Source organism: Ammospiza nelsoni, chromosome 5, assembly GCF_027579445.1.
Source record: "Ammospiza nelsoni isolate bAmmNel1 chromosome 5, bAmmNel1.pri, whole genome shotgun sequence".
Classification (NCBI taxonomy): domain Eukaryota; kingdom Metazoa; phylum Chordata; class Aves; order Passeriformes; family Passerellidae; genus Ammospiza; species Ammospiza nelsoni.
Window position 1 is genome coordinate 4,172,710 of NC_080637.1, and position 27,402 is coordinate 4,200,111.

At 44.0% G+C, this 27,402-nt stretch overlaps 1 protein-coding gene across 1 annotated transcript in view; it reads right to left on the reverse strand.

The window, feature by feature from the left end:
* Positions 1–3,992: 3,992 nt before the first annotated feature.
* Positions 3,993–27,402, reverse strand: part of SFMBT2 (Scm like with four mbt domains 2) — a 116,154-nt gene continuing 92,744 nt past the window's right edge. Inside the window, exons 16-21 of the mRNA XM_059473030.1 lie at positions 26,277–26,386; positions 19,271–19,446; positions 17,671–17,843; positions 14,109–14,357; positions 12,239–12,367; positions 3,993–10,209 (exon numbers count right to left, since the gene is read on the reverse strand). Of these exons, the coding sequence (XP_059329013.1) occupies positions 10,069–10,209; positions 12,239–12,367; positions 14,109–14,357; positions 17,671–17,843; positions 19,271–19,446; positions 26,277–26,386 (978 nt within the window). The 3' untranslated portion in view covers positions 3,993–10,068. The remainder of the gene's footprint in view (positions 10,210–12,238; positions 12,368–14,108; positions 14,358–17,670; positions 17,844–19,270; positions 19,447–26,276; positions 26,387–27,402) is intronic.

Genomic DNA, 27,402 nt, shown 5'->3' on the forward strand with positions numbered 1-27,402 from the left:
CCTTTCCTTTCCTTTCCTTTCCTTTCCTTTCCTTTCCTTTCCTTTCCTTTCCTTTCCTTTCCTTTCCTTTCCTTTCCTTTCCTTTCCTTTCCTTTCCTTTCCTTTCCTTTTTCCTTTCCTTTCCTTTTTCCTTTCCTTTCCTTTTTCCTTTCCTTTCCTTTTTCCTTTCCTTTCCTTTTTCCTTTCCTTTTTCCTTTCCTTTCCTTTTTCCTTTCCTTTCCTTTTTCCTTTCCTTTCCTTTTTCCTTTCCTTTCCTTTTTCCTTTCCTTTCCTTTTTCCTTTCCTTTCCTTTTTCCTTTCCTTTCCTTTTTCCTTTCCTTTCCTTTTTCCTTTCCTTTCCTTTTTCCTTTCCTTTCCTTTTTCCTTTCCTTTCCTTTTTCCTTTCCTTTCCTTTTTCCTTTCCTTTCCTTTTTCCTTTCCTTTCCTTTTTCCTTTCCTTTCCTTTTTCCTTTCCTTTCCTTTTTCCTTTCCTTTCCTTTTTCCTTTCCTTTCCTTTTTCCTTTCCTTTCCTTTTTCCTTTCCTTTCCTTTTTCCTTTCCTTTCCTTTTTCCTTTCCTTTCCTTTTTCCTTTCCTTTCCTTTTTCCTTTCCTTTCCTTTTTCCTTTCCTTTCCTTTTTCCTTTCCTTTCCTTTTTCCTTTCCTTTCCTTTTTCCTTTCCTTTCCTTTTTCCTTTCCTTTCCTTTTTCCTTTCCTTTCCTTTTTCCTTTCCTTTCCTTTTTCCTTTCCTTTCCTTTTTCCTTTCCTTTCCTTTTTCCTTTCCTTTCCTTTTTCCTTTCCTTTCCTTTTTCCTTTCCTTTCCTTTTTCCTTTCCTTTCCTTTTTCCTTTCCTTTCCTTTTTCCTTTCCTTTCCTTTTTCCTTTCCTTTCCTTTTTCCTTTCCTTTCCTTTTTCCTTTCCTTTCCTTTCCTTTCCTTTCCTTTCCTTTCCTTTCCTTTCCTTTCCTTTCCTTTCCTTTCCTTTCCTTTCCTTTCCTTTCCTTTCCTTCCTTTCCTTTCCTTCCCTTCCCTTCCCTTCCCTTCCCTTCCCTTCCCTTCCCTTCCCTTCCCTTCCCTTCCTTCCCTTCCCTTCCCTTCCCTTCCCCCTTTTCCTTCCTCCTTTTTTCCTTTCCCCTTCCCCCTTTCCCTTTTCCTTTCCCCTTTCCCTCCTTCCTTCTCCATCTCAACCATGAATCTTCTGCTTTTACTTTTATTAATTGCTGCATTAATCACCAGGCAGACTGAGCTTCTCAAAACGAAATGACCACTCCATGGCAGCATCAGCTCTGTGGTTTTGCCTGGGAATATCACATTTCATCATCCAAATGCCATCACTTTTTTTGTTTTACATGCTGGGGAAAGGCTTGTTGCTGGAGGTCTTACTTTGACACCCATCTGAAGGTCAGGTTAAACAAATGCCAAATAGGAACAAGATTTGTCTAATTGGTGGAGGGAAACAGTCAACCTGACACCTCAAGGTGTCCTGCAGCACTGTTTTTCTCTGGTTTTAAGATTTTATGACATATTAGAGAAGACAGCATAATTACAACTTCAGCTGAGATGTAGTTATAAAATCAACTTGCTGTAATTGAGTACAGACACTACAGCAAGAGGTGTATCAGTCTTAAGTAAATATTGTAGCAGTAGAGGGACTAGGAGAATCATTAAATTTCACAGAAAGGCATGAATCTTGAAATTAAAAAAGCAATAAAACTGCTATCAACAGCAGCAGTAACAGCAACAACATGGTTATTAAAAACAGTAATTATTTGCCTTGAAAGTCTGTCTAGAAAGCTTGGGAGTGAAATATAACTACCTGCTTTTGTTCATTCTGTATGCAGGAAAGAAAATGGTGTTTCCTTAGAGACCTGAGAATATAACTTTTGTTTTGTAGGTGTTTTTGTTGTAGGGATGGTTGACTACATGTTGGTGTTCATACTTCCACTTAGGTGACTGCTTGATTTTGTCAACAAATTAAATAAAGTATCTAGAAATCTTTCACAAATTATTTGCACATGAAAAACAGTAAAAATGGAAGTGTCTTCAAAATCTTGGTCTGTGATACCAGGAGCCAGACTGGTTGGTAGGCTCATTTCCCTCAGGAAATGATATATGGCAACCATATTTCATGTGTTGGTCCTTAATTTAGAGGAACTCCGTTGGAGTGTTTTGCCAGGGTTTGCCTGAAGTCACTTCATATTATTCAATAATTGTCTCTCTGCAGAGCTCTGAGTCTTGCCTGAGCTGGGGCAGAAATTCAAAAACTAGTGTCTGACCTATGCATTGCTTTTAAATGACTATATAATGAGCTATGGGGAGATACCTGGATCTATTTTCACCTCTGGATCCTGATGAATATCACAAACCATTCAAGTTTTTGCTCTTTTGGTTTTGCCATCATCAGATTCACCTCAGAATTATTCCCTTTGATAAATCCTTCCCATTCTCTGTTTTACCTTTCAGTGAGATCTTCTGTGGTCCAGCAGGCCCTTGGTCAGCAGCCAGCAGTGCCCACTGCTCTGATGCTTTATTCCCAAGTGTCATAAGGAGTCAGACAACAGGATTATCATCCCAAGACTTGTTGGCATTGTAAAATAACAATTTTTCAACGGCTTCATTCTTTTTAAAGTCACTCTTCCCCCATCTGCTTGCCCATGGTTGTGTTTTTGCCTGATAGACAATAGCCAGTCTTGAAGAAAATGGAGAAACAATGGAACACGAAGGGAGAAATTTTGGTTTTGCTGTGTCCACAAGAGGCATTTAAATATGACGGATGGAGTGTCACTGTCATATTTTCTGGAAAAATCCCTTCACCAGGATTTCTCCTCCTGGGAAGCTGAGAAGCCTCAGAGAAAAATGAAAACAATGATTATCTAATTGCTGCTCCTGTGTTTGCTGCTTTGGAATGTGGTCTGGAGATTGTTTATCCAACAGGTGCATATTTGATTCGTTTCATGTGAATTGTTTTTACTTAATGATCAATCACCATCAGCTGTGTCAGACTCTGAGGAGTCAGTCATGAGTTTTTATTCTTCTTCTTGTTAAGGTTTCTGTCTGTATCCTTTCTCTATTCTTTAGTATAGTTTTACTGTAGCATTCTTTAATATAATATATTATAAACTAATAAATTAGCATTCTGAGAACATGGAGTCAGATTCTCAATTACTTCTTTGTCCTGGGGACCTCACAAACTCAAAAATGGAGACAAACCAACGTCATCCAAACTCTTGTTAGCCAATTCTGTGGACTCTGTGCTCACTTTCTCCCATGCACACATCAATCAACCACCCTGCTTTCACTGAGGCAGATGGGACAGGGGAGGACACCAGTGGCAAATGCTTGGTAGCCAAGCCTGTCCAACAAACAGAGACTTTTAGAGCAGGATTCAGAATGCCACTGAGACGTCTGAAAGGTGACAGGACTTGCACAGCTGGAATTTAAGCTCAGCCCAGCCTGTAAGCGCAGGGAAAACGTCACACGAGGCACGTAAAGCACACCAGGTTCTGTCTGGCAGAGCAGCTATGCCTGAAGCCCACCCTTTGCAATTCACAGCTATTTTTTCCCCACTGCAGAATGGCTTCCCCCATCTTCAATGGCTGCTGTGCACCTGGGTAAGCTTTATTTTCTGTCTCCCTCTTCCACGTGCTGCTGTAACTCTCGTGATGCCACCATCAGCTCCTCTGTCGCTACACCCTCCTTTGCCTGTTGCTCACTGAGTTATTTCCATTCCTGTCACTCTGCTCCCATCACTTCCTTAAAACATCCCTGGATGCTGCTGTGTCTCCTCACCACCCCACCACCTTTCTTGTTTCATGTCCTGATGCTGGGAAGAACTTCAAGATGCATAAACCCAAACTATTCAGCTTGGTGCCTATGGAGGCTGAGCCAGGCAGGCTGTGATGTACCTCTGGAAGTTTGGGGGATCAGTGAAGGCAAAACTGATGAGGCAGCTTGATACATCAAACCACATCTCTGTCAAACAAACAAACAAAAAAAAAAAATAGCCTGGAGAGATATATGACTTATTGTTACTTTATTAACAACGTGGCTTACAACTGTTTCAAGTAAAAAGGGATTTCATTCTGAATAAAAATTAAAATATAACTCTGAATATAGATTTTCACTTATTTACATGGAAACATATATACAGAATAGAATCTTACAGCAAACTGACAACATGCCCTTCGCCCTGGGAACTTGAAAAAGTAAAAACACCAGCATTGATTGATTGATATGTATATATATATACACATACATATACACGCACATATATATACATATATATATACACACATATTTATCAACACACCAAAGGGATTATGTACACAAACTTGGGGTCAAAAACCTTCAGTACAAAATGGAATGCAGAACAATTCAAAGTTTTCCAACATGCACCACCACGAATGGAGGGTAACTGCTGGCTGTGGAGCCGATTCCTGCTGCTCCGTGAGAGACAGGAGGGTTTAAGTGCTTGCCTTGTCCTACACAAGGTACATGAAAAGACTCAACTCCCCTCCAAAGCTGCATTTGAGACTGTCACCTCCCTTGGAACACACAGGGCACCCCTGCCTGAGCATGTCAAAGTGCCATGGTACCATTCCCACACCATTCCCCAGGTGTTTTCCAGAAAGCAGGTAGGTCCCTGAAGGTGAAGCTGCTGGAACAACTTGGCACATCCTGACCAGTTCAGGCAGAACAGGGATGGGGAAATGGAATGCACACATTTACAATGTATAAATTACAGACATTTACATGTCCATAATCTCCAGTGAGGCTGGAGCAACAAGAAGCAGGTGGGGTGCCCTGGGAATGAGCATTTTCATCCTGTCACATCACAACACAGAGCAGAGGGTTCTGCACATCCACAACCTGAACTCAGGGCAGTGTCACCTTCTCCTGCGGGAGACAGCTCAAGTTTTAGCCTGGTATTTCCTATGGAGGCCTGGAAGGTGCAAGAGGAGAGTCTTCAGCTCCCAAACTCCAGAAGACACACCAGAGTTGGGTACAATGAAAAAAGACTGATTTTCCCTCCTATCCAGCCAATGAGCCTAGAGATATCTGAGTCAGATTTCTCTGTCTCCACTGGGAAATAAAAAATAGAACTTTTCAGTATTGTAGCTCTGAGTCTATTGCCAGCTTCCTTCCCTCCTCTCACCTGGCCCCTGCTGGGACTCAAACACCATTTTTGCTGTGAAAAAGAAAAGCTTTCAGGGATGATGCTCACAGAGCCCAGCTGTGCTGCTGTTCTGAAAGCTCTCTCTCCACAAAGACAACTCAAGTCCAGAACTCCAGGCTCCCTCCTCTTGAAGCCCTCTCCCTCCTCTCCCACATCCTTGGCAGTGATCAAGACTTACCTTTTTCACTGCAAAAATTAACACCATAGACTAAAAAAAAGAGAAAGGCCACGAGTATTTGTAACTATGACCCAGGTTCGTGCAGCTCATGTGTCTTCTGCAAGAGAATTCCCATGCATGGCACCAAATCACTGCAAAACCACTCTTATTCTGCAGGACAGCTGACATTTTTAAAGCCTTGCTGAGCTATAAAATTCTCATCTTTGATGACTGGCTCATATTCTATATGCAGCCATTAACACCATTTACACTTCTTGCTGGAGTATTGTACCAAAGAATAAATGAGACCATTAAAGGCTTCTGCTCCTTTACAGGGAGTTCATGAGCACCTAAGGACACAAGGCCTCTCTTGTGAAGTCTGACAGACTGCAGCTGCATTTCTGCCTACTAGCAGAAGGAGGCATTTAAATTTTCTCTTAATTAAGTGCAGACTTTTTGACTTCTATGTGAGCAAAACTCGTCCCACAACCCACACGTCTTGAGGGCCCTAACACTAACCTCAGTTATTTCTGGATCAAATCCTGAGTAACAGATTCCTTTAGTTCTGGGTCAGGTGATGTGATAAAGAATATTATTGAGGGGGAAAATATACATGCATCCACATTTTGAGAGAATTTTTACATAAACATACTGTATAAAACATCTCCTAAACACCCAGTATTGTGGGTGAAGGAGTATTTGTTGAATGTATCCAAGTTAAAAAGTGTACAGTCACAAGGAAAAGAAAAAATAAATCTAATGTTCAAGATGTTGCAGATTACAGAAAATATTTCCTGGAGTAAGGATTGAGCTTTGCAATCCCAAGCAATGGAAAATACAGCGTGACAGATCTTAGCACCAAAATGGAGCCCTTGGGACTGTATTTATCCATGCATAATAAAGCTGGTTTCAATGGTGTTCAGTTGCAGCATGTTGTTCTTTTTTGGCACTTGAACTTGGAAATCAGAGGAACACACTGAGTTCAGAGTTTCCACGTGCACTGCACCAGAAAAGCACAAAGTACTTGAAGTGCCCTGATTGCACAGAGCTTCTGAAACACTGAGGTGGCACAGCAGCTCTGCCAAATTCCATTTTGTGCCCTGAAAAGACCAAGGCAGGCTTTAAGGTGACTAAATGCTGATGATGGCAGCCCAGAATTGCCTGGTTTGCCTTCAAAAGGCTGAGATGGGGACACCACACAACTGGGACTGCAACAGGCTGAAGGTTAAAGCCAAGGAATGGTGACTTTCCAGTTTAAGGCAAATCAGCTGTTTGCCCAGAGTAAAATAAAGGAGTTTAGGTGTCCCACTGAGAAACTTTTTAAATCCCACCAGGCATCCAAATACATCTGTTAGGGTGGGTCAGGCCATCTCAGCATGGACATGCATCTACTGAGAACTTCAGTAAGGACAGGGTTTCAATCCAGTGCCTGGATTTTGGTTTTCTGAGGGCACACAGCATTTTTAGGAGGTTTCTGCACCCTGCAGGACCAAACTATCAAGGGTTATGGAATATGGATAACACAAAAGAGCTGGAAACCCTGAAATCCTCCTAGAGCTGAGAAGCCTTTGTGCTTCTGAGAGGTAGGAAAGCCAGGGTTTGTGAGCTGAAAAAGGAAGAAAAGCCCAGAAATCAAATAGCATTTTTCTTGAAGAGCTTCCATGACAGCAGGAGGAAGGCAGGACAACCAAGCAGGAAATCCTTAAGTTAATGACTTAATCCAATTTCAGAGATTGATGGGTCTGAAAAGTGGGAATTGGCTGATTCTGCCAAAGAAGGGCTGTGGAGGGAGCAGGACCTGCCTTGGATCTGTTCAGCCTGAGTGCAAGCTCCAAAGAAGCCAGTGCAGATCAAGATGAGCAGGCACCATACACCCTTCAGTCCCCTATTTTTGTTCCAAAAATTCTCATCTTTGGTCCTGTGCCTGAAGAGATTCCAGGAACACCTGCACAGCCTCCCTGTGGGAGCAAAGTGCCAGTGTGCTGAAGGTCAGCATGCAACAGCCCAGAAATAACAGCAGGGCTGCTCCCCAGCCCTTGGTGGTGGCCTGGGATAACCATGAGTTCAGCACTTCTCAGCAGTGGCATTTTGCAGCTGGTAACACAACAAACTTCAGGCCTGGATGCCAAATTCACAACAGGGAGGGGAGATGTGGCTTCACCACTGTCATTAGTCCATCTGTGGAACTGCAGCAGCTCTGAATTTAACTTGGAATCAATCAGGTCTGGAACAAAAAAATCCCACAAACTTACAGTGGCTTGCACTTGTACACTGCAAAGTAAAGTGGCATTTTACTCCAGCAAGGTTGGATTCCCATCATCTCCTTTGAAGTACATTACTCCAACGCTTTACAGATGTTCCAGAATTGAAATGAAGTCCAGGCAAAGGCAATTAGTTCCTTCTGATCTCTGTTCAATCTGAGCATATTGTCCAGTTGAACTCCACACCACTCATTGTCCACTTGTGTAAGAAATGGCCTAAGAAGTTCAGCTCCAGCTTTTCTGGAAAGCAACCATTGCAACAGACAACAGTACCCCAACCCTGTATTCTTCCCAACCTGCAGACTAAAAAGAAATTGTAAAGCATTTACCACCCAAGGTAATTTTAGCATAAAGATTTCAGGTTATCAACTTCTCTGAGAGGACAGAAAGTGATAAATGAGGCAACACTGAAGAACAATAAAGTGAAAGACAAATAGTGAGAGAGAAATCTGCAGAAATAAAAGAGCCGGCGCGAGATAAAATTAAAATGTTTTTGTTGTTGTTTAATAGTTCGAGTTTTGAATATGATTTAACTTCCCTGAACAGCCAGTAAAGATTCCCATGTTCTTGGCTCAATGCTTCACCCATTCCTTGGCTGGCCAGCCCTAGAGCTGCTTGCTCTCAGAGTCTGCGTGTGTCTGCTCCCCACTCATGCCTCCACGAGGAATTAGCTGCCATAGGAACATCTACAGTCACAAGGCTGATGAAGACAAAAAATGACATTTTTGCAGTGTGTCCCAGAAGGCATGAATTGTCTCTGACAAATCCCAGAGGCCAGAAACTCCAAGAACATAGAGCAGCAGAAGAAACTGGGTTTGATGAGTAAAGGATCAGGGCTGGGATGCTGTTTGCACACAGCCCTTCTGCTTCTCTTCCTTGGAACGTCCTCATGCTCCAGTTCTCCTGACAGAATCCTCCCAGGAGCTGTCTCCTGCTGACAGATGAAACACCAGGACTGGGCTGAAGTGAGGAGGAGCTGGGAGAAGCAGCCTCCCTGATTTTCTCAGCTGTTCTCTCACTTTGCTGGGTGCAATACTTCAGTCTTCACAGGTGAAGCACTGAGCAACACTTTCAGGGGACCCTGAGAGGGATCCAAAGTAGTTATCAAATCAGTCGCACTGATTTCACTATCAGCAGGAAATCCAGTCAAAACCTCCATTTTTTTAACATCTGCCCCACTACAGAACCCTGTTTCTGGATTTCTGAAGAACAAAACCCCAGTATTTGATGCAGAGGCAACCAATACTGCCTTGAGCCAATTAAAACTTGAAGAAGATATTCAGAACAAAGCAACAGTGAAGAACAGACCCAGTCCTGCTCATCTCCCATGTAAGAACATTTCTGATGAAGTCTCAGCATCTGGTCCAGCCTGCAGCAGTTGCACCAATCCCATTCCTCAGTGACAAATCATGAAACCTGCTGAAAGGGAAGCAGGAATTCCCAAGTGATGCAGGGCAGAGGCAATGCTTTCTTGACTAAAACACCCTCTGGGCAAGATCTGGATCTATTCCAGAGTACTTCTATCTGAAGGTCCTCCCTCTTCTCCAAAGAATTTAAGAAGGAAAGCAGTGAAGGGGAATGCAGCAGCTGCAGCCTGGTGTTGGTCAGTAGGATCTTCTGAGCACAGGGGTCAGCAGAGTCCCTGATCCCAGTCTGCTGTCACCTTATGGCTCCAAGACAGGTCTTTAAATTGACTTGGAGTTAAGATTTTGACTATGAAAGCCTTCATGTTCCTGTAAAGAATGGAGCACTGTACAGATCCCACCACAGAGATATTCAGCTGGTTGTGCAGAGCCAGCGTGGCTCAGGGTGTGCTGCTGCCCCACCAGGTCTTGTGTCACCTCTGTCAATCCACTGCAATTTTGTCTGGTATCACAGAGACCATGGGTTGAGTCCCCTTTCAAAATTAAGTCAGGAATAACCATTATATGCCTGGTGTAACAATTTTCCTTTTGTAAAACCAGAGAGGTGGAAGGAAGAAAAAAAAAAGATCACCGCAAGATCACCAAGATCAAACTTGCAGTTAAACCCCAGGTAATGCTACAAATGATGACTTACATTTCAATATGAAAGAAGAGTGTCAGAGCTGTCAGAAAGAAATGTTTATGTCCAGAAATTGTCCTAGACAAACCATGACCACCTGGAAACGTCTGACCCTTCTCCTTGGGAATGTGTCTGCCACTGGTAGGTTTGGTTTGGTGACAAATCACCTGATCCATGCTGGCCTTGCATCACTGGGCAATGGGTTGGACAGGCTCATGAGGAGAGATGCCAGCAGTCTTTCCATGTGCTTTACAAGTACAGAAAAGTTAGTTCCATTTGTAGCTCGTTTCTTCTTGTGTTTGTTTTTCTTCCCCCTATGGATTGCTCCCAGTGCTTCCAATTCCACTTGTTCCCAGAAAAGAAAAAGGATATGGGGGAAGAAAACCCCTTGAACAAGCTGAAGTGGTCAAAAAGACAGGGAACAAGGAGGAGGAGAGGAAGGAATGCAGAAGTGCAGTCAGTTGGCATACTGTGCATAGAAAGCAACTTTCACTCTCTCGATCTGGTGGCACAGTTTGATGGCTGGGCCCAGCTTCAGCTCCATGCACTCCTGCACTGTGGGCAGTGTCAGCAACAGGAGGGCCTGGCCATCGATGTCCTGGGGAGAGAAACACAGGGAAAATGGGTTTGTTTGAGGACTCTGGAGGGCAGAATGCATAAGCAAGTTTGGAGGAATAAGAAGAACAGTTTGCCCTAAAAACTAAGTTCTTTTATCCTCTGCTTTTTTCTCCCACTTTGACACAGCCTATCTCCTTTCCCCGAGACACAACATGATTTTTCAGAAGTTGTCCAGTGTCTCTTCACAGGTTTAACCCCCAGCTTGGGAAAAGCCTCCCAGCTGCTGAAATGAGGGATCACCTGCAGAACTTCTGCAGAGCCAACAAAGATCTGATCAGCTCATTTTATGCCTGAGGAGGTGAAACAAGGGGCAGGCTACAGACAGACACCAGGAGACACCAGGAGGGAGCTGAATGGAGAAACTGATGCTGTCCCACTGCCAAGTCTGACCCTTTCCCCCACCTCCTCTGGCCAGGATTTGCTCAGCACAGGTTTATGTCTGCCTTGCTCCATGCCCTGTACCCAGGTACACCCAGGACCTGCCTTGTTCCACTGCTGCACGACCAAGAGAGGGGCCTGGACCACCCAAAGCCCTTGCAATCTCTAATGTCCCACAATCCCAGAATGGTGTAGGCTGCAAAGGACCTCTGCAGGTCATGACTTCCCCTCAAGCATAACTATGCACCAAACTGGAGTAGAACCAGTACCCCAGATGAGGACTTTTATTGGGAACCTCTGCTGGCTTTATGATCCTCTTCTTAATAAAGAGCTCAAGCTCTCTTTATTCTTTAATAGACTGAGATATCAGGCCACAAAACTGCTTTTAACCCTTTAGGGAGCATCAGAGTCTATGCACAGCAACTCACAGCCAACAATAACTCCCCAGGACAGCCGTGATTAGGCAGCACTTTAAATTGACTTGGAGTTAAGATTTTGCTTAGGATTTAGACAAGGAGGATTTAGACACCTGAAGGGCTGCTTTGATCAGACTGTCCATAGCTCAGGTCCATCCCCCACTGAAGGTTCATGGCACAGACCATTGCACCAGGGCTTCACAAGGAAAAGCTCCAGTCATCTGTGTTTGATTCAAGCCACTGTAAAACCCTCTGGCAAAGCAGAGACAGGGTTGGCTTCCAAGCCCTGGCGTTGCTCCAGGCTGGTTAACAAATGGCTGGAGCTCGCTGTGACACAGCAACTGCAGCATCCTGCTCTGGGGAGCTTCACTCGCTCCAGACTCACCCTCCACCTTCTCCCAGCCACAGCAGCTGGAGTCATCCATGGTGAAGAATCAGAGACAGCTCAATGAGCAGCTGGCCACACCACTGACTAATTAACTACACTTGTTTTTCCCTAACTACGGCTCGTTAGTGCTGCCCTTTACCCTCAGCAGTAGCTGCGACTCATTTGCCAAGGAATGGCTTTTTCCACATAAACTGTACACACTCACACTGGCTTGAGATGAGAAGAGCACTGGCTTTGCTCCTGCAAACCTATCTGCTTAATGGGGAGAAGACTGGCATCTCCTAAATTTGGGTCATCCAATGCCTGACTGGCAGATCTTCAGAGGAACATAGTTAGGAATTAGGTGTCTACACACATGGGACATCTAACATTTCTGCTAACAGAAATATTTACACAGCCAGTTTGGGCTTCAAGCAGCACTTTTCTGCTTCCCAGGCTAGTATTTTAGAACAGGATGGAACCCATCTGGCTGGAGAAAGCCTGGTATGCACCAGGCAACCATGACCTCTTTTACATTGAGGTTCCTACCTATGGGACACCAGTATGGCACTGTGGACCTTGGCATGAAAGGACTGAACCTCCTGCTTTCCACAAGGGTCTTTCACAAGGCTGTTGAGTTTCTGGACTCTCTGAGAATCTGGTTCTGACTCAAGTTTCTAAGGGTTTTCATGCCTTGCCAAAAGTGGTGTTATAACTTGGCCTGATGGATCTGAAGTCTGGTCACAGTCTCTGTACCAAAGCCCCAAGCCCAGCCAGCAAGGTGGGATGTCCTGTAACACAAACAGGCACCACAGACACAAAGGGACAAGTGACAAAAGGACTTCTACCTGCTCCTGAAATATTTTGGCAAGGGGTGCACAGTCAGTGAGTTTAATAAACCTCACAACATCAGTCACAGTCCACTCCAGTGGGTTACTGTCCAGGACGAGCTTCTCTTCCTCTTCTGGCTTAATTTCCTGTGAGGACAAAAATAACAAAGAAAGGTTTTCATCATGTGGATGCCAGCCAGTCAGGGAGAGAGAAACAGCAATTGTTTATCCCAGTGGCTTGTGAGAATTTTTAGGGAGTTGTAAGAATGTAATAACCTGTTAGTACAATCTGCAGGTAGTGTTTTTTCATTTTGTTTTCCTGTTCTTCTCCAGGACGGCGTGTGAGAAAAGTGTTTTTTATTAACTAGCCGATCAAGTGGAATGTATCCTATTCATCTATAAAACCTGAAGAATCCTTTGTAATAAGGCCTCCTTTTCTCCTCTTGCAATTGGGTGTCTCACCTGTTCTTGTGTCATTCTTGGCTCAAGGGTGACATCATAAAACAAACTATCTCCTGTGGAGTCTTGAGGTCTCTGTGGTCAGGATGATCCCGAGATGTGTCTGAGAGTCTCTTTTCCCAGCCCAGCAGATGAAGAAAGAGTCAGGATTCTTCTGTTCTGGTGTTCAAGGTTGTTTATTCTCTGTTATCTATAACATTCTTTTCCTGACCTGCTGAAGTCCATTCAGCAGGTCAGACAGAGGCACACTGACCGCCTGGGGTGGTGTTATCTTTTTATACTAAAAACTATGTGTACTTTATTTACAATAATTTTCCAATACCTATCACCTATGTTAGACTGTCCGTCTCTACCCTAAACCAATCCATAAGTGCCAGCATCAACCAGAAGATGGAGGCTGGAGGCTAGGAAGAAGGAGAAAGAAGGACAAGGCACGCCCAGATTCCTCCATCTTGGGACCCCGAGCCCCCATTCTAAAAACCCCAAAAATCTATTTTTCACCCTGTGACAAATTAACTATCATTCTACTTAAACTCTTGTGGCTTGCAGATCCTCATATAAGGTTGGTAATTTTTTCCATGAGTCAAAATCAAAGTCACAGGGGGGGTCTTGGGCTCTGTGCCAAGGTCTCTGAGCCCCCTGGCAGGGGCTTGAGCCATCCAGGACAGCCAGAGGGATGTCCAACAGTGGAGAACCAGGGCAGGGCTGCCCTCCTCAGAGCAGCAAAGTTTGGCACTTGTTATGAGTAGAAAAAGCTGGCCATTTTTTAAAAATGTTGCAGAGTTCACAGGTTGGGCCAGTTGCTGCCAGGGTGGAGTTCTAACCGTTTGTTGCTGTAATCACCTGCCGTTTTCCTTAACTACCTGTTGTTGATGGTTAAGAATTCCCCCTTTTGTCGAGTGACACCCTGCTGCTTCCTGGAGGATGGTACCCAGATGGTGAGGGACATGGAGTCAACATGCAAATGACATTGGATCCAGCATGCAACAGGAGGGACCCCTCACCAAACCTAGCCAAAAACCCCTGAAACAACGAGACAACACAAAATTGACAAATCAAAGCGATGACCAGACGTGAAGAGCAGAATCCAGCATTTTTACCCCTCACCCTAACCTAAAAAGATGTCGGCTAGACAGAGCTAGACAGAGGACCTTGAATGTTGAACTGAAAAACAAGGGAACTTCCCAATGGTCTCATGAGGATGGAACCCCCAGCTCTGCCCACAGACCAGTGGGCACAGCTGCACTCTTCTTCCTCCTCCAGTCACTCCTGGGAGCAGCGGCGGCGTGAGCGTGGAGCCGTCGGTTGTCCCCAGCCGAGCTGATCACTTTTAATAAAGGTATTAAAAAGGAGAAAGGTCTCCTACCCGTGTTTATTTCAGCACTGAAGGTCAATTTAGGATGAACTGTGCTACAAAACACACGCTCACCTCCTTGGCTGGCGTGCCCTTGTCGGCCTCGCTGCCGGAGTGGGGCTGGGCCCTGCGGCTGCGGCGGGCTCTCTCGGGGGCAGGGGGCCTGTCCAGCTCGGCGCTGGCGCGCAGGGTGACGGCTCTGCGGGGCCGGGCAGAGGGCACCTCGGCCGAGGACGTGTCCGTCTGGTCATCGCGCAGCTCCGAGCTCGTCTCCTCGCTGCCCGTCTCGTCCTCCATCGCGTCCGCCTCGTCCTCCTCGCTCTCCTGCACCACAAACAGTGTTACCAGTAAAAAAAAGGTTGCCCATTTTTTTAAAAGGTTGTGGAGTTACAAGTTGAGCTGGCTGCTGGCAGAGGAGAGTTCTTTGTTAACTTTATGTTAACTTTAGGTTGTAATCACCTGTTAAGAGTTGGTCATTAACTCCTGTCTCAGACAACTTTTATAAAAAATCCTTTCTTTAGGATTTTTCCTCCTGAGAAGCTGAGAGGCCTCAGGAACAAAATGTAAACAATGATTATCTGCTGCTGTGGAATGCAACAGGTGGATGGATCTTTGATTGCCCCATCTTTGATGTTTATAATTAATGGCCAATCACAGCCCAGCTGGCTCGGCTCTCTGTCCGAGCAGCAAACCTTTGTTATTCTTTCTTTTCTATTCTTAGCTTAGCTACCCTTCTGAGATGAAACCTTTTCTTCTATTCTTTCAGTATAGTTTTAATGTAATATATATCATAAAACAATAAATCAAGCCTTCTGAAATATGGAGTCAGATCCTTGTCTCTTCCCTCAACATAAGACCCCTGTGAACACCGTCACAAACTCCCTATTGTTGAGAATTCCCCTTTTTGTCAGTACCACCCTGCCTGCTGCCAGGTGGATGACCCTTCTCGGACAGTGAAAGGAGGGGACATCGGAGGGCATACAAATGACCTCGGAGCCAGCATGCCACGGGAAAGCCATCCCACCAAACTTACCAAAAAGACCCCAAAAACAACGAGCCAACACAGAATTAAGAGATCAAAGTGATGTCTGGACGTGAGGAACAAAGTCCAGAGCCTGCAGAGACACTGAGACCCTTTTTTGCCCCTTGTCCTAGCCAAGGAGGACTTCAGCTAGTGGCGGGACCCTGAAGGTCAATCCAAAAAAGTGAACAAGGGATTTCCCGATGCTCTCATGTGGATGGAACCCCCAGCTCTGCCCACAGACCAATGGACACAGCTGCACTCTTCCTCCTCCTCTGAGTCACTCCTGGGAGGCAGCAGCAGTGTGAGTGCAGACCTGTTGGTTCTCCCCAACCGAGCTGATCACTTTTAATAAAGGCATTAAAAAGGAGAAAATTCTCCTGCCCGTGTTTATTTCAAACAGCACCTGGGAGATGGACACAGCAGCAAATCCAAAGGCATGGATGGGGCCAGACTGCACGCCCATGGCTGTGCTGGTCTGGGGTAACATTTGTTTTAACTGAATTATCTAGTTTTTGTTACAGTGCTAAGTGAATTAGCCCTCCATTTAGGTTTGTTACAAAATGCAGAAGAAGAAAAAGTGTATGGCAGGAAATTCTTTTTGTCCTCCCAACTAAAGCGCAGCAGGCCATGGGTCTGCAAGGGCACCATGGTGAGCAGAAGCCTAAAGATAGGAAATGCCAAGTCATGGTGAACAGGCTAGAAGCCCTTCTTCTGCCTTTTGGAACCCCTCTGTAACCCTATAGGTCACTTTCCTTTAACCCTTACCATTGGACCATTTCTGATCCCCCTGTACCCTATATAAAGGGCTGTTTTTGCCTGGTTCTGGTAGAAGATCTGTCAGTGGAACCCTTCACAGAAGAATCAACAAAGACAGCAGTGTGGAGCCCCACATGGCCTTCTCCTCTCTCTCCCTACATCTGCCTGCCTGCAGCACCTAGCAAGCTAAGAGCTAAAATCACAGGGAGCTAAAAATCACTAAATCACTAAAAGAGCTGATCTCACTTAAGCTTGCTAAGGTTGCCCGTGGCCGAGAACTGCTTGGGAACTTGGACAGTCTGTCCCAAACAGGACTGAGCTATCTGGACCCTGCAGCCTGCTGGGGACATCCTGAAACCCAGCAAAGGTGCATTACTAAAGGTCAACAGCAATGACTCATCTGGCATGAAATGTTCCTATCCTGGGCTGGTATCTCAAAACTTGTAGCACTGTTGACGTGCAGGAGGAGAAATGGAAAATACTAAGAGGATAAAATGAAATCCGGGTTGTCTGAGATGAAATAAAATCAGAAACTTGACTTTAGACTTTCACATTGATTCAAATCGGTTTGGATGTTATTGCTCCTGAAAAAAGGGAAATTTTGGTGTCTTTTGAAGACGTCTAGATGTTCAAGATAGCACTTTTTTAGTGACATTCCTACAAAACTCGGGACAGAAGATTTCACCCAGATTTCCCTGCTTTCAGCCCAACACTGAACTGCTGGAGGTGAAGCCCTAAGTTCCATTTGAAGTATTATATCAGATTCTTGTTATTTCTGTCACACAGGGCTTTACAAACATTCACCAACTGATGGAAACTGTGCATTTTGAACTTTATATATACATAACTTGCCCAAATGGCTTTGACAGCTTATCTGTGATCCAAGTGTGAGCAGGCACCCAAAGCCATGTGCTCAGGTCTTGAGTGAAAGAGCAATTTAGACAAAGATAGCTGTATTGGCTGAAAGGTTGAAAAACTTGGCTAATGGTTGATTTAGGCTCAACATAAGTTTAAGTTCCTTTGAAGCAGGTATAATCTAAGGAAATGAAGCAGAACTACACCTAAATGAGGACCAAGCCATGAAGATGCAGGCAATCAACTGAAAGCTGAATAAAATAACCTACTCCAGCTGAAGTGCAGGGAATTTAAGTAAACCAATTTTATTTCACATTGCACAAAGCAGCAATCACTGGCACTCAGCTGAGGAAGTGAAACCACACATGAGCTCTGTTATTGTCACCATGGGAAAAGCCCCCAGAAAACAACCCACACAGAGCTAAGTCTATTCCAGGTTTAATTTGGACATGAATCTTTGCTGAGGCTCAGAACCTGTTGTATCACACAGCAGACTGGAAAGACTGAGCCCTCAAATTCCATGTATTTGGGACACAAACCATTTGCTTGTATGTTAAGCCTTGATGTTGTGAGCCAAAAAATATTAGGAATAGTTAAAAAATATATATAAAATTCCTTGAAACCACAATGGCTATGAGCTATTATTACTGATTACAATATTTGGAGATCTTAGACATGGATCAGAGAGCTCCTTCACTCTGCTAAATGCTGTGCAAAGTATCCAACAGGTTCATCTGCCTGCTTTTAAGGAAGGAAATAAAATAAAGAGATGAGTGAGCATTGGAAAGGTGGGAGCAAAAAATCTGCTTGCTACTTCTGAAATGGCCAAGGTAAAAATCCCCAAAGTGCCCCAAGAAACCAGACTGATCTTAGAATAACAGAGCAGCAAGGAAGGATCCAAAATAGAAACTGGAAGCATTCAGGTGTGCTGAGAAGCCCCACAAAAGGAAAATGCAGAAGGCACCAAGGGGTTTTTGCTGATTTATCCAGAGTGACACAAACCTCTGCAGAGCCTGCAGCATTGGAATCCACAGCTGATGATCTCCTTTTCTTCTGCACAAAGATGGATTTCCGCCTCTTTCTGCGTCTGGCTGGCTTGACATGGCCACCTTTCATGTTGTTATTTTCCCCAATTGGTGGCTTAATGATTTTTTTCCTCTTCCCATAATAATAAGCTGGAGAAAAGAAGCACAATGCCCATTAAAAGCTTTAACCACCCAAAGAAGGGAACCTTGGCTCGCTCCTTGCTACAGTTTCAGGAATGTACTCTAAGTGCAATTTAAACTTTAAAATACACTGATTTGGAAAAAAAAAAGTACAGCATAAATAGGTCATGTTGGACTAGCACAGAGTGTTACAGCTCTTATGTATCCAGATTTATTGATGATGAATGAAGACTTGAGAATTTAACAATGTGTTCAGGCAGAGCTGAGCAGTGATTTGGAGGGAAAGAGGCCAACAAGTTCCAGATTTGATCCAATGCAGTTCTGTGTGAGGTAAAATTGCTGAAGTTTTCAGCACAGAGGGGAGAGGGCCAGCTAGCCTCAGTCATGTACAAAGGAATGGGTTTTTATTAATTTAACTATTTTGTGGTCCAGGTTGAAATGAAGTCCTCTGACCTTACATTAAATGTTTGTATTAAATGCCTTAAGACACACTGTGGGGATGAAAGACACTGTCCTTGACCAGCAAGGGTATCTCAGGACAACTAAAATGGCCCTTGGCACCCATGGCAAAGTTCATAACTGAACTGAGCCTTTCAGCTAATCAATGGATTTCTGAGGAAAAATTCATCCAGTCACATAAACCACCAACTCTGAGATGGGACAACCTCAGCTGGAGCTCCTCCAGCTCTCCATTTGCTACCAGGGGAGCCAAGACTCCAGCTCAGGTGTAGATTTCTACAGAAACCCATCCCCAGGGATCTCAGTATCCCCCTGAGTGTGTTCCTCCTTCTACTGGCACCAAACTCAAGAGAATTGCTTTAGATCAATTACACTGCTTTTTGCAACCTTTGTGGAAGAAGGACAACACTCACTTCCACTTTCCTGACCTGTTTGAGAGCCAATAATACCAATAATATTGACAGCAAAAAGGATTGAACACTAACAACAACCTTCCTGAAGAGGCAGGATCATGTTTAAATATCAAACACTCTGAGTAGAGAGTCAGTGTTCAAACCTTCCAGCACCTCAGCACTGTGGTTCTGTCCTGTGCTGGTGTGTATGCCAGAAACTCATTACCAGGAGGATTCATCTCACCTAACAAAGCTGTCTCAGATGTGGCAAGTTAAAATCTCAGCTTCCCACAGCAGGTTCCTTTTACGTGCTCCGTGTGTGAACTTTAGATATGAAGAAAATTCAAGACTTCCAAAAAGTGATGATGTTCAAACAGATGCATTAGATGGAGTGAGAGGGACAGTTTTCTAGTAGATGATTCTAAGGGAACCTGTAGTGGCCTCAGGATTAAATAACTGCCCTTAGATGAGATGAATCCTCATCAGTATTGACATCAAATCACACAACTCCTGTTCTTCACCACACACCACCTCCCACTTCTCTGGTTCCCAGCTAGCACCAAGAGGCATTCTCCCAGTACTCACTGTACTTGGTTTTGGTGTGGATGGAGCAGTTCTCAGGGCAGACTTCAGCCACCAGCACCGGGCTGAAGAGGTTGGGGCAGCACTCGAGCTTGGCACAGACCCTCCTGCAGAAATCTGCCACCTGGTCCGACGTGCGCACGATCTTCACCGTCGCCCTGTACGTCTTCCCCCTGTACCTAGGGAGGAGCACAGGACCCCACGTCACCCATCCAGCAAAATCCTGTGGTGCTGCAGACCAGACCCTCCTCTGCCAGGGAGAGATCCTCCCCAGGGACTTCTGGGAGAGTGTCTCTCTTGGTAATGCAGGCAGAACAGGTGTCTGCTTTTTTTAGTGGCTCCATTTCAGATGGACTGGAGGAAGGAAAGGGTGGAATAAATTGAAGGTGTGGACATGAATCTCAGTAGGCTTGGTGAGGATACTGCACAGGACAGCAAGCCCTTATTGTGAACTGATGCAAAGGTTTTGGGAGAGGGATGCAGTGTCTCTTCATATATTGACTCATGGTCAGATGCTTATACACCTGGTGACCACCCTGTGTTTGGACTGAACTCTCTAAGCCCTCAGTGCACTTTGGTTTTCTCCACTGCCATCTTTCCTGCTCCCATATCATGTTCCAGCTCCCAGCAATCCCCAAGACTCATGGTGCCAGCTGTGGCTATCAGGACACACTCGTTGTGAAGAAATATCTGTGTGAAACAACAATCTCTGCCACCCCAGGACCAGATGACTTCGCCACTCTGAGATGTGAGCACTACAAAACCCGAGGAACTCATCAGGAGTCTCTGGAGTTATTTAACAGGGCTGCAGCAAAGGTCCTAAAAACTGATTCCTGCAGGGAATGCTTGGAGCAGAAACCTGCAATGAAAGGTTTGTCTTAAATTTGCTATGCCACTAAAACATTTATTTCAGTGTTTCATATGAAGTGTTTCTGAGTGATAAATGGCTGAGAAAGATACAGTTACATCCCTGCTATACTACATTGTAGATGTGAACCCTGGAAAACCAATTATCCCTGTAATTTATTAAACAGCAGCAGCAAGCTGTTGTAAACAGTGAGATAAGGTTTTTAAAACATCTCTTACGTATCCTGAGGAATGCAACACGAGAAACAACCATGCCAGAGGCCGGTGCTGGCATTACAAATGTGCTCACAGGAGGGAAAAGCAACACATAACCAAGAAAAAGAGGGAACAACAGTGGAAGAAAGATTACTGGATGGGAGGCAAGGAAAGAGAAAGATACAGTCACCAGGAAAAATGAAACAAAGCATTTGTCAGTGTATTAAGATCTGCAGTTTCCTAGCAGCTGCTGATAGATATGGGAGAGGAAGAGAAGGAGGTGGTGAAATAAAGATGTGACCAGAGAGTTAAAACATTCAGACAGCTCTTTCTGAAACAAAAAGGTGTGAGAAAAGGGTTTGAAACTGGCACATTAAGTGTTATAAAGGGGAAACCCAAATGAAACTTGGGTCTGAGAACAGCCCAGTCCAACCATGCTCAGGTCGCAATCCAAATTATCACCTCAGCATAAAACCTGAATGAGCACTCCTGCAAGGTGCCAGGCTCTGATACCCCTTTTGGTGCCAGGACAGTCCTGGATTCATTCACCTGAATGCATTAATGACTTCATGAGCCACCTTTTCACACACCCTTAAAGACCTGGCCAGATGATGTAAAAGGGAAAATGCTCCCTTCAGGTACAGAGCACTGTTATGATCCCAGCTTCCCCATGAAACAGCTGCAGAGGCAGGCTGGCTGAGCAGGTTTGGCAATACCTGATATACCAAAACCACTAAATGCCACAGGCATTTAAATGCACCTACTTACAAAAGTTTTATATTTCTTTTCAATGTGTTTGAAAAGACTCCTGCACTTATTACTTCTCCAGGAGCCATGACGTTTAATGACAGCCTGGATTGTTTGGTCAGTGAGTCTGCTCTCTGAGATTTCACTGTGCGGCTTTCACCTGGACCCAAATAACTCTGCTTGGACTAAACCAGCACTTCCAGACAAGCACCAGCCTCAAGGGTCTCCCCACTGGAAGAATCATGGCACAGGGAGCACCTGTACCTACACCTCATTTTATGTCTGGACGCATCTGAATTTAACTCACATTTATTTGTCCTTGTTCTGACTTTCAGCACTAGGATGAAAAGACTGCATCTGGTTTTGTTTCCCTGCAAAAGCACTCTAATCAAATTGCTTCTTGATCTTCTTTCTTATAAGCTAAGAAAGCTGCCTGATGGGTATTATTCAAGGATGGCTGACTTTTTCTAACTGTGTGCTTCCTATTGTGTTTGGCTGCCCAGGAAGGACCCATTGTACTGCAGTGACTGCTGAAAGGAAAAGATGAAACTAGGAAAATGAACAACTGACTGATTTCATCGTCTGCTTTGAATGCAACACACATTTTAATTAACAGAGAGGATGGCAAAATGGAGATCTCCATGACTGCAGCAATCAGTCTCAATAACCCAAGGTGCTAGCACTGGCCACAGCAATATTTTTTACATCATTTTGGTCTTGGCAGCACCTCATTCAACTATAAACCAGGTTCTCCTAATATTTTCCATATTCCTCACACACTAAAGATTTTTAACACAGGCACCACCAAATGTAATCTGAGCTGCTTCTAGGACAGCCATGTAGGAGCTCCTTTGTCAGAAAACATTTTCCATTAGCGTCTCTCAAAAAGTTACCAACTACTGATGCTCCTATTTATGTTTTTACACCAGGGCTCCTATCTTCTCAATCACTTGCAAGCAGCAAGTATCTACATGCACAGCATGGCAGTACTGGAGACTCGGAAAATTGCTATGTCAAGGATAGTATTTTTGGTTTTCTTAGAAATCACTGTTCTTTTTAAAAAAAATTATTTTCCAGCTAAAACCAAAGGAATCTTTCTTTCCTCTTCCCCCTTCTCTGCCCTCAGCTGCCAAACTCAGAGAAAACCTTAAGGCTGGAACTATTTCCATGAAAAATACACTTGCTGATCCACGAGCAAAAATATTAAATGAACATCACTTTGCAATAGAATTCTTCTGTTGAAGCTCCCTAAAATAGATTAGAGGGTCATGAGAACATAGTGCCTTCCAGAAGCCCCAGTTATGGACTGCTGTGTGATGACACAGAAAGTATTTTGCTGAAAAACTTCAAAAAGCAAGAACATTGAGAACCTCATTTTCAAAAGTCCCATTCTAAGGAGTTCTGACAATTCTTGTGACTAATTTGAGCAACTAAAAAGTCTCAATTTCCTTTTGGAGGACTTAAAACTCCTTTCTATTCTTTGCAAGAAATTTCTATTTTGTCTGTCTACCTTGAAGTCTGCCAAACATAAGTAGTTAACTTCCTTCAAAGCTATTTAATCATCCAGTGGCATTTTGTACTCTTGAACACTGGATTCAGAAAGGGCACTGGAATGCTCTGGTTGTAAGGCCTTGTCTCATTAAGTCTCCTAATTAGAGAAATAAAAGGTTTGAATAATTCCACTGATCCTGGCTTGTAAAGCCTTGCTCAAAATGAACACAAATTAATTTCCACTGTTTCTTCCTCAACCCCAAACCAGTTATCTCATCACATCAGGCACAACTCGCCCTTTGCTTCTTGCCAATCCCCTACTGGTCCTGCATGTTCTCAGAAATGGCTTCCAAGAGGATCTGGCTAATAACCTTTCCAGGAAAATTAATCTGAGAGCCTTGTTACTTGGATCCTCCTTCTTGCCCTTCCTAAGGAGCAGTGTGATAATTGTCTTTTCCAAAAATTAGGATTCTTCCCTCATCCTCATCAGCTTCCAAACACGCCAGCGAGCGGCCTTGCAATGACATTGGCCACTTCTCCCAGGCAGAGCTGGCTGCATCCCAACTGCTTCCATGCACTTGTGCACATCCACTTTGCTCCCAGGGTTTTTAGATTCTTTTCCACCTACTGTGGGTAACACCTCACTCCCTCAAACAGGATCAGGGCTCTGGGAAGCCTGAGAGCAAACCCTCACCAGCAAAGGCTGAGGCAAAGAAGATTTCAAACACCTCACCTATCACAAGTTGAAGGCAGTCTTCTAAAGCAGCTGCAGTGAAAAGAATTTCTTTGAAATGCTGCCTCATAAATAAGCAATGATGTCTGGCATAGGGGTAAATATTCCTGGAGTTCAGCTACTAGATTTGAGCACCTCTCAGGATTTCATTTAATGAAGGAGTCAAGGAATACTCATCTTTATTATTTTGATCAACTGGGCTTCATACAAGACCCAGGAGACAACTCTGTGCACACACTGCTTTTGTGTCCAAAGCCCTGCAAAAATGGGTAAATCCAAACAGCCCCTTTATCAGCCCTTAGAAATGAAACCCCTTGAAAAGCATGAAGTCCCTTAAGCATTTTATGTAAAATTGGGAAGGCAAATCAAGATGTAGGCACTGCACTTAAGAGCATCAAAACTATAAGGGTTGAATGCCAACAGCTTCAACCAGCCCTCATGGGAGCCCAGGTGGATCAAGGCTGACATTTCTAACTCATCATCACCAATAAATCAGGTTTGACTCTTCTCACATAGAGCCAGCAGTGCTGATGGGAAGCAGCTGCCATCACACCCTGCAAACACATCTCTCTGGACAATCTAAATTGTTTTATCTTCTTTGCAAGGTGAGTGTAATTGATTCCACAGTGGTCACTCATGGCAGCAGAGTGAACTAAACACAGGCTGCCCCAGGACTGAGATAATGCATTCCTGGCAGTGCAAAACCTGGCTTTTGGAACAGTGGGAAAAGCAGCTTTCTCCTCACCAATCCCTTTGCTGTACCCTGCTGCAGGCACTGCAGACAAACAGCACTGCCAATATCCAAGGAGGTGCCAGCCCACGTCAGAAAGAAGGTGACACGATGTGTCCCATCACAGCTGGCTCTGGAGCTGTCACCCTTAGCAACAGGCACCATCCAGAGCCCATGGATTGGAAGTTGCTCATTGTAGGCCTGTGTTGCTCATTAGAGGTCTGTGTTTAAGATTCTGGAGCACTGTCACACCTGGTGGAAGATGTCATGTGCTATTTGAATGTTCCACAGTATCTGGTTTCATGACTGTGTTTTCTTTCTTGCTCCTGAAGAACCAAATGCAATTAAAACTTCAGAATGGAGCAACTCAAGCAAACTAAAAAGGAAAAAAGAAGGAAGTCCTAGGGTAGCTAGACAGTCTTGGGGCATGTCAACCCTCTGCCATCCACTCTTAGAAGTACTCAAACTACCCACAGGCAAGCTGGCACCAGCACCAAGCACTGCTCTGTGAGAAGATCAGCCACAGAAGCCAGAGAGCTTTAAGAACCAGGCACTGTCCAGCCCCATGAGCTTTGTCTCCTCAGGAGCCAGAGGGCAATGCCACACTGGAGGAGAATCCTCAGAAATCCCTTCAAAACTTGCTGTCCTGGCTCTGAGCCTGTGATGATCCACTCTGTGGCTTAATAAAGGTGAAAGATGCTGCCTGACTCCCTGCAGAGTGAGGTGGATGCCTGCTGGGGCAGCCAGCACACAGGAACACAAACATGGACTGTGACTAAAATACTACCATGGATGGTCAGTTAAACATCTCCCAGGCTGTCTCCCATTAGAAATATGGATTGCAGCTTTAAGAAATAGGTGTTTCTGCTTTTGCACCAGGCAGATCCCCACACTCAAATGGGAAACTCCAACAAAATCCTACTCAGGATACTGCTAATAGGAAAAGTGCCTGTAAGCTCAGTTCCTTGCAGAAGAGGGTGTTAAGTAATAAAGGGCATCACAACTTGATTTCACAACTGCTAAGTACCTGCAGGAGTGAATTATCTGATATTTGTAGCACAAGATGTGGGATCCTGGAATCAATGAAAACCAGGTCATGGACAAAGACCCGTTTTAAACGAAAATCTGCATGCACAAAGTTGACTTTTAGACTTCCATCCACAACAAACACAAAAGCCTGATACTCCACATGGGTGAAAGCAGAAAATTAAAAATAGGATGTTTTTAGTAGATTTTCATTTCAGTTTGCAATCCTCCTTACAGGAAAGCAGTTTAAGTGTACACAGAGTAAAAGTTTCTCAACTCCCTCCCTCAATCAGAGAACACATGAACTCTCTGTAATATCTGCATGGGCAAAGAGCAAATGCAGTAGCCATCAATAGTGCTGTGTTTGGTAGCTATTCATATCAAATAACCAAGAGAAAATTGCTTTTCTTTGAAAAGGAGTCACAGAGTTCAGTACAAAGTGTGAGATTCACTGCATTTAACTACAGTACTTAAAAAGTCAAGGTGACCATTAGTCAACAAAGAAAGCTTTCTTCAAAGAAATATTTATTGAGATCCATCTTCAAGTGGGAAGAATTATTCTTCAGGACTCTGGAGAGAGCTTAGGTAAGACTCCCTTCTTTCAGAGAGACAACAATTGTTGAAATACATCCAAAGTATAGTGCCCATTACATAAAGAAGACATAAACAGGTAGAGTTTAATGCTGGAAGGAGGAATTCAGTATTCTTTTGTGCTGTTTAGAAGAGAATTGAAGAATATATTCTAGAAATCTTGATCTGAATCTCTGATCTGTTACTACTTTGCCCTAATCACACTCCTGTTAAAAAATGTGTCCCTGCTAATCTGTTTGAACTTTTTTTGGTGCCATTCACTCTCACCAGTTTTTTCTGCATTACTCTGACAGGCTCTAATTTAAAAGCAGCCATACTCCTCCATCTAGAAAGCCAGGAATTTAGTTCATTCACTAATAGCCAAGCTTATAAGAACAGCTTATCATAAAACTCAGGACTTGACTTCATCAAAAACTGGATGGCTGCTTGGAGAAACACAAAAGAAATGAACTGTTCAGGAGAACATTTCTGAAGTTGCTACGAATGAGTCAAATAATTCAATGAAGCAAAACGATAATTAGAAAAGTAAAACTCTCACAATAGAAAAAACCCCTTTTCTTATATTTTTTCCCCAAGTCAGTTTCTTTTCTGAAACCTCCCAAATAAAAGAACACACACTGAAGACTTACTTTGCTTTGAGTGTTTCCTCCTGAAAATTCCACTGAGGGTCTTCCACAAGCTGCAGTTCTCGTAAAACACTCCCTGGCTTGTAAGCTGCATTGATCACCATGCTGAGAACCTATGGGGAGATAAAAGCAACAACAATGATGCCTTTAAAAGCAGTCCTTGACCACACAGGTGCTGCACAGGCAGGAGCAGCTTGTTTCTGTCCTGGTTGCACAGGTTAAGTGCTGGATACAAGGAGGAGAGATCTCAGAATGGATCATTATATATATATATACATATTTTGCCATCATTGTTGCCATACTATAGATAACACCTGAGTCTAAAAAGATAACTGCATTAAATGCTGCTGTTTAACCCCAAAAATCTGCTAAGCAGTGATTCTGTCTTTGTGAAAAACCCTCTCACCCAAAGCAGATTGCACAGACTGCACCCATCATGGACCAGTTTAATAAAAAAATGAAAGCAGAAATAGTTCTGAAGGCACAACCAGGTACAGGTCATGTGCACCACCACACAGTGAACACTGAAGGGGAAATTCACACATTTGAAGTCAGCAATGTGCTTATGAGCCTGAGAGTTGTGTGCCTTGACTGTATTAACAGAATAGCAATGAAGTCTCCTCAAAAAGAGTTTGCAGGAGGTGTGCCTGGAGCCCAGTGTGTGTCCACTCTGTACAAGAGAGCACATGTGCCAATCCTTTTAATCCAAAGTCACTGAGAATAAAAATGATTCTTGCTATTGGCTCAGGAAATGCAAGCTTTAATAGCCTACACTTGGCATAGGGAGATAAACACAAGGAAAACAAATCTCTTAACAGCACCAGACTGTGTGTTTGAACACTCTGCATTGTATGCACACGAGTGATCCCACAGTGAATCTGGATTGGTTTTCATCTAATTTAGCTCGTTACCTAACGCCTGTTCTTAATTCCTTGGGGGCCTGCAAATGATTTCAGTATGATGAACATGAAGTTTATCCAACAACCATGAACAGAGTTCACCAGAAATGAAAAAAATAACTAGGTCACACTGCAGTGACCAATGTGTTTTATGTTTGTTTGGTTGGTTTTTTCCGGGTTGGTTTTTTCCCCCCTCTAAATCCAGCAACCTGAGGATTTGCTAGCATTTT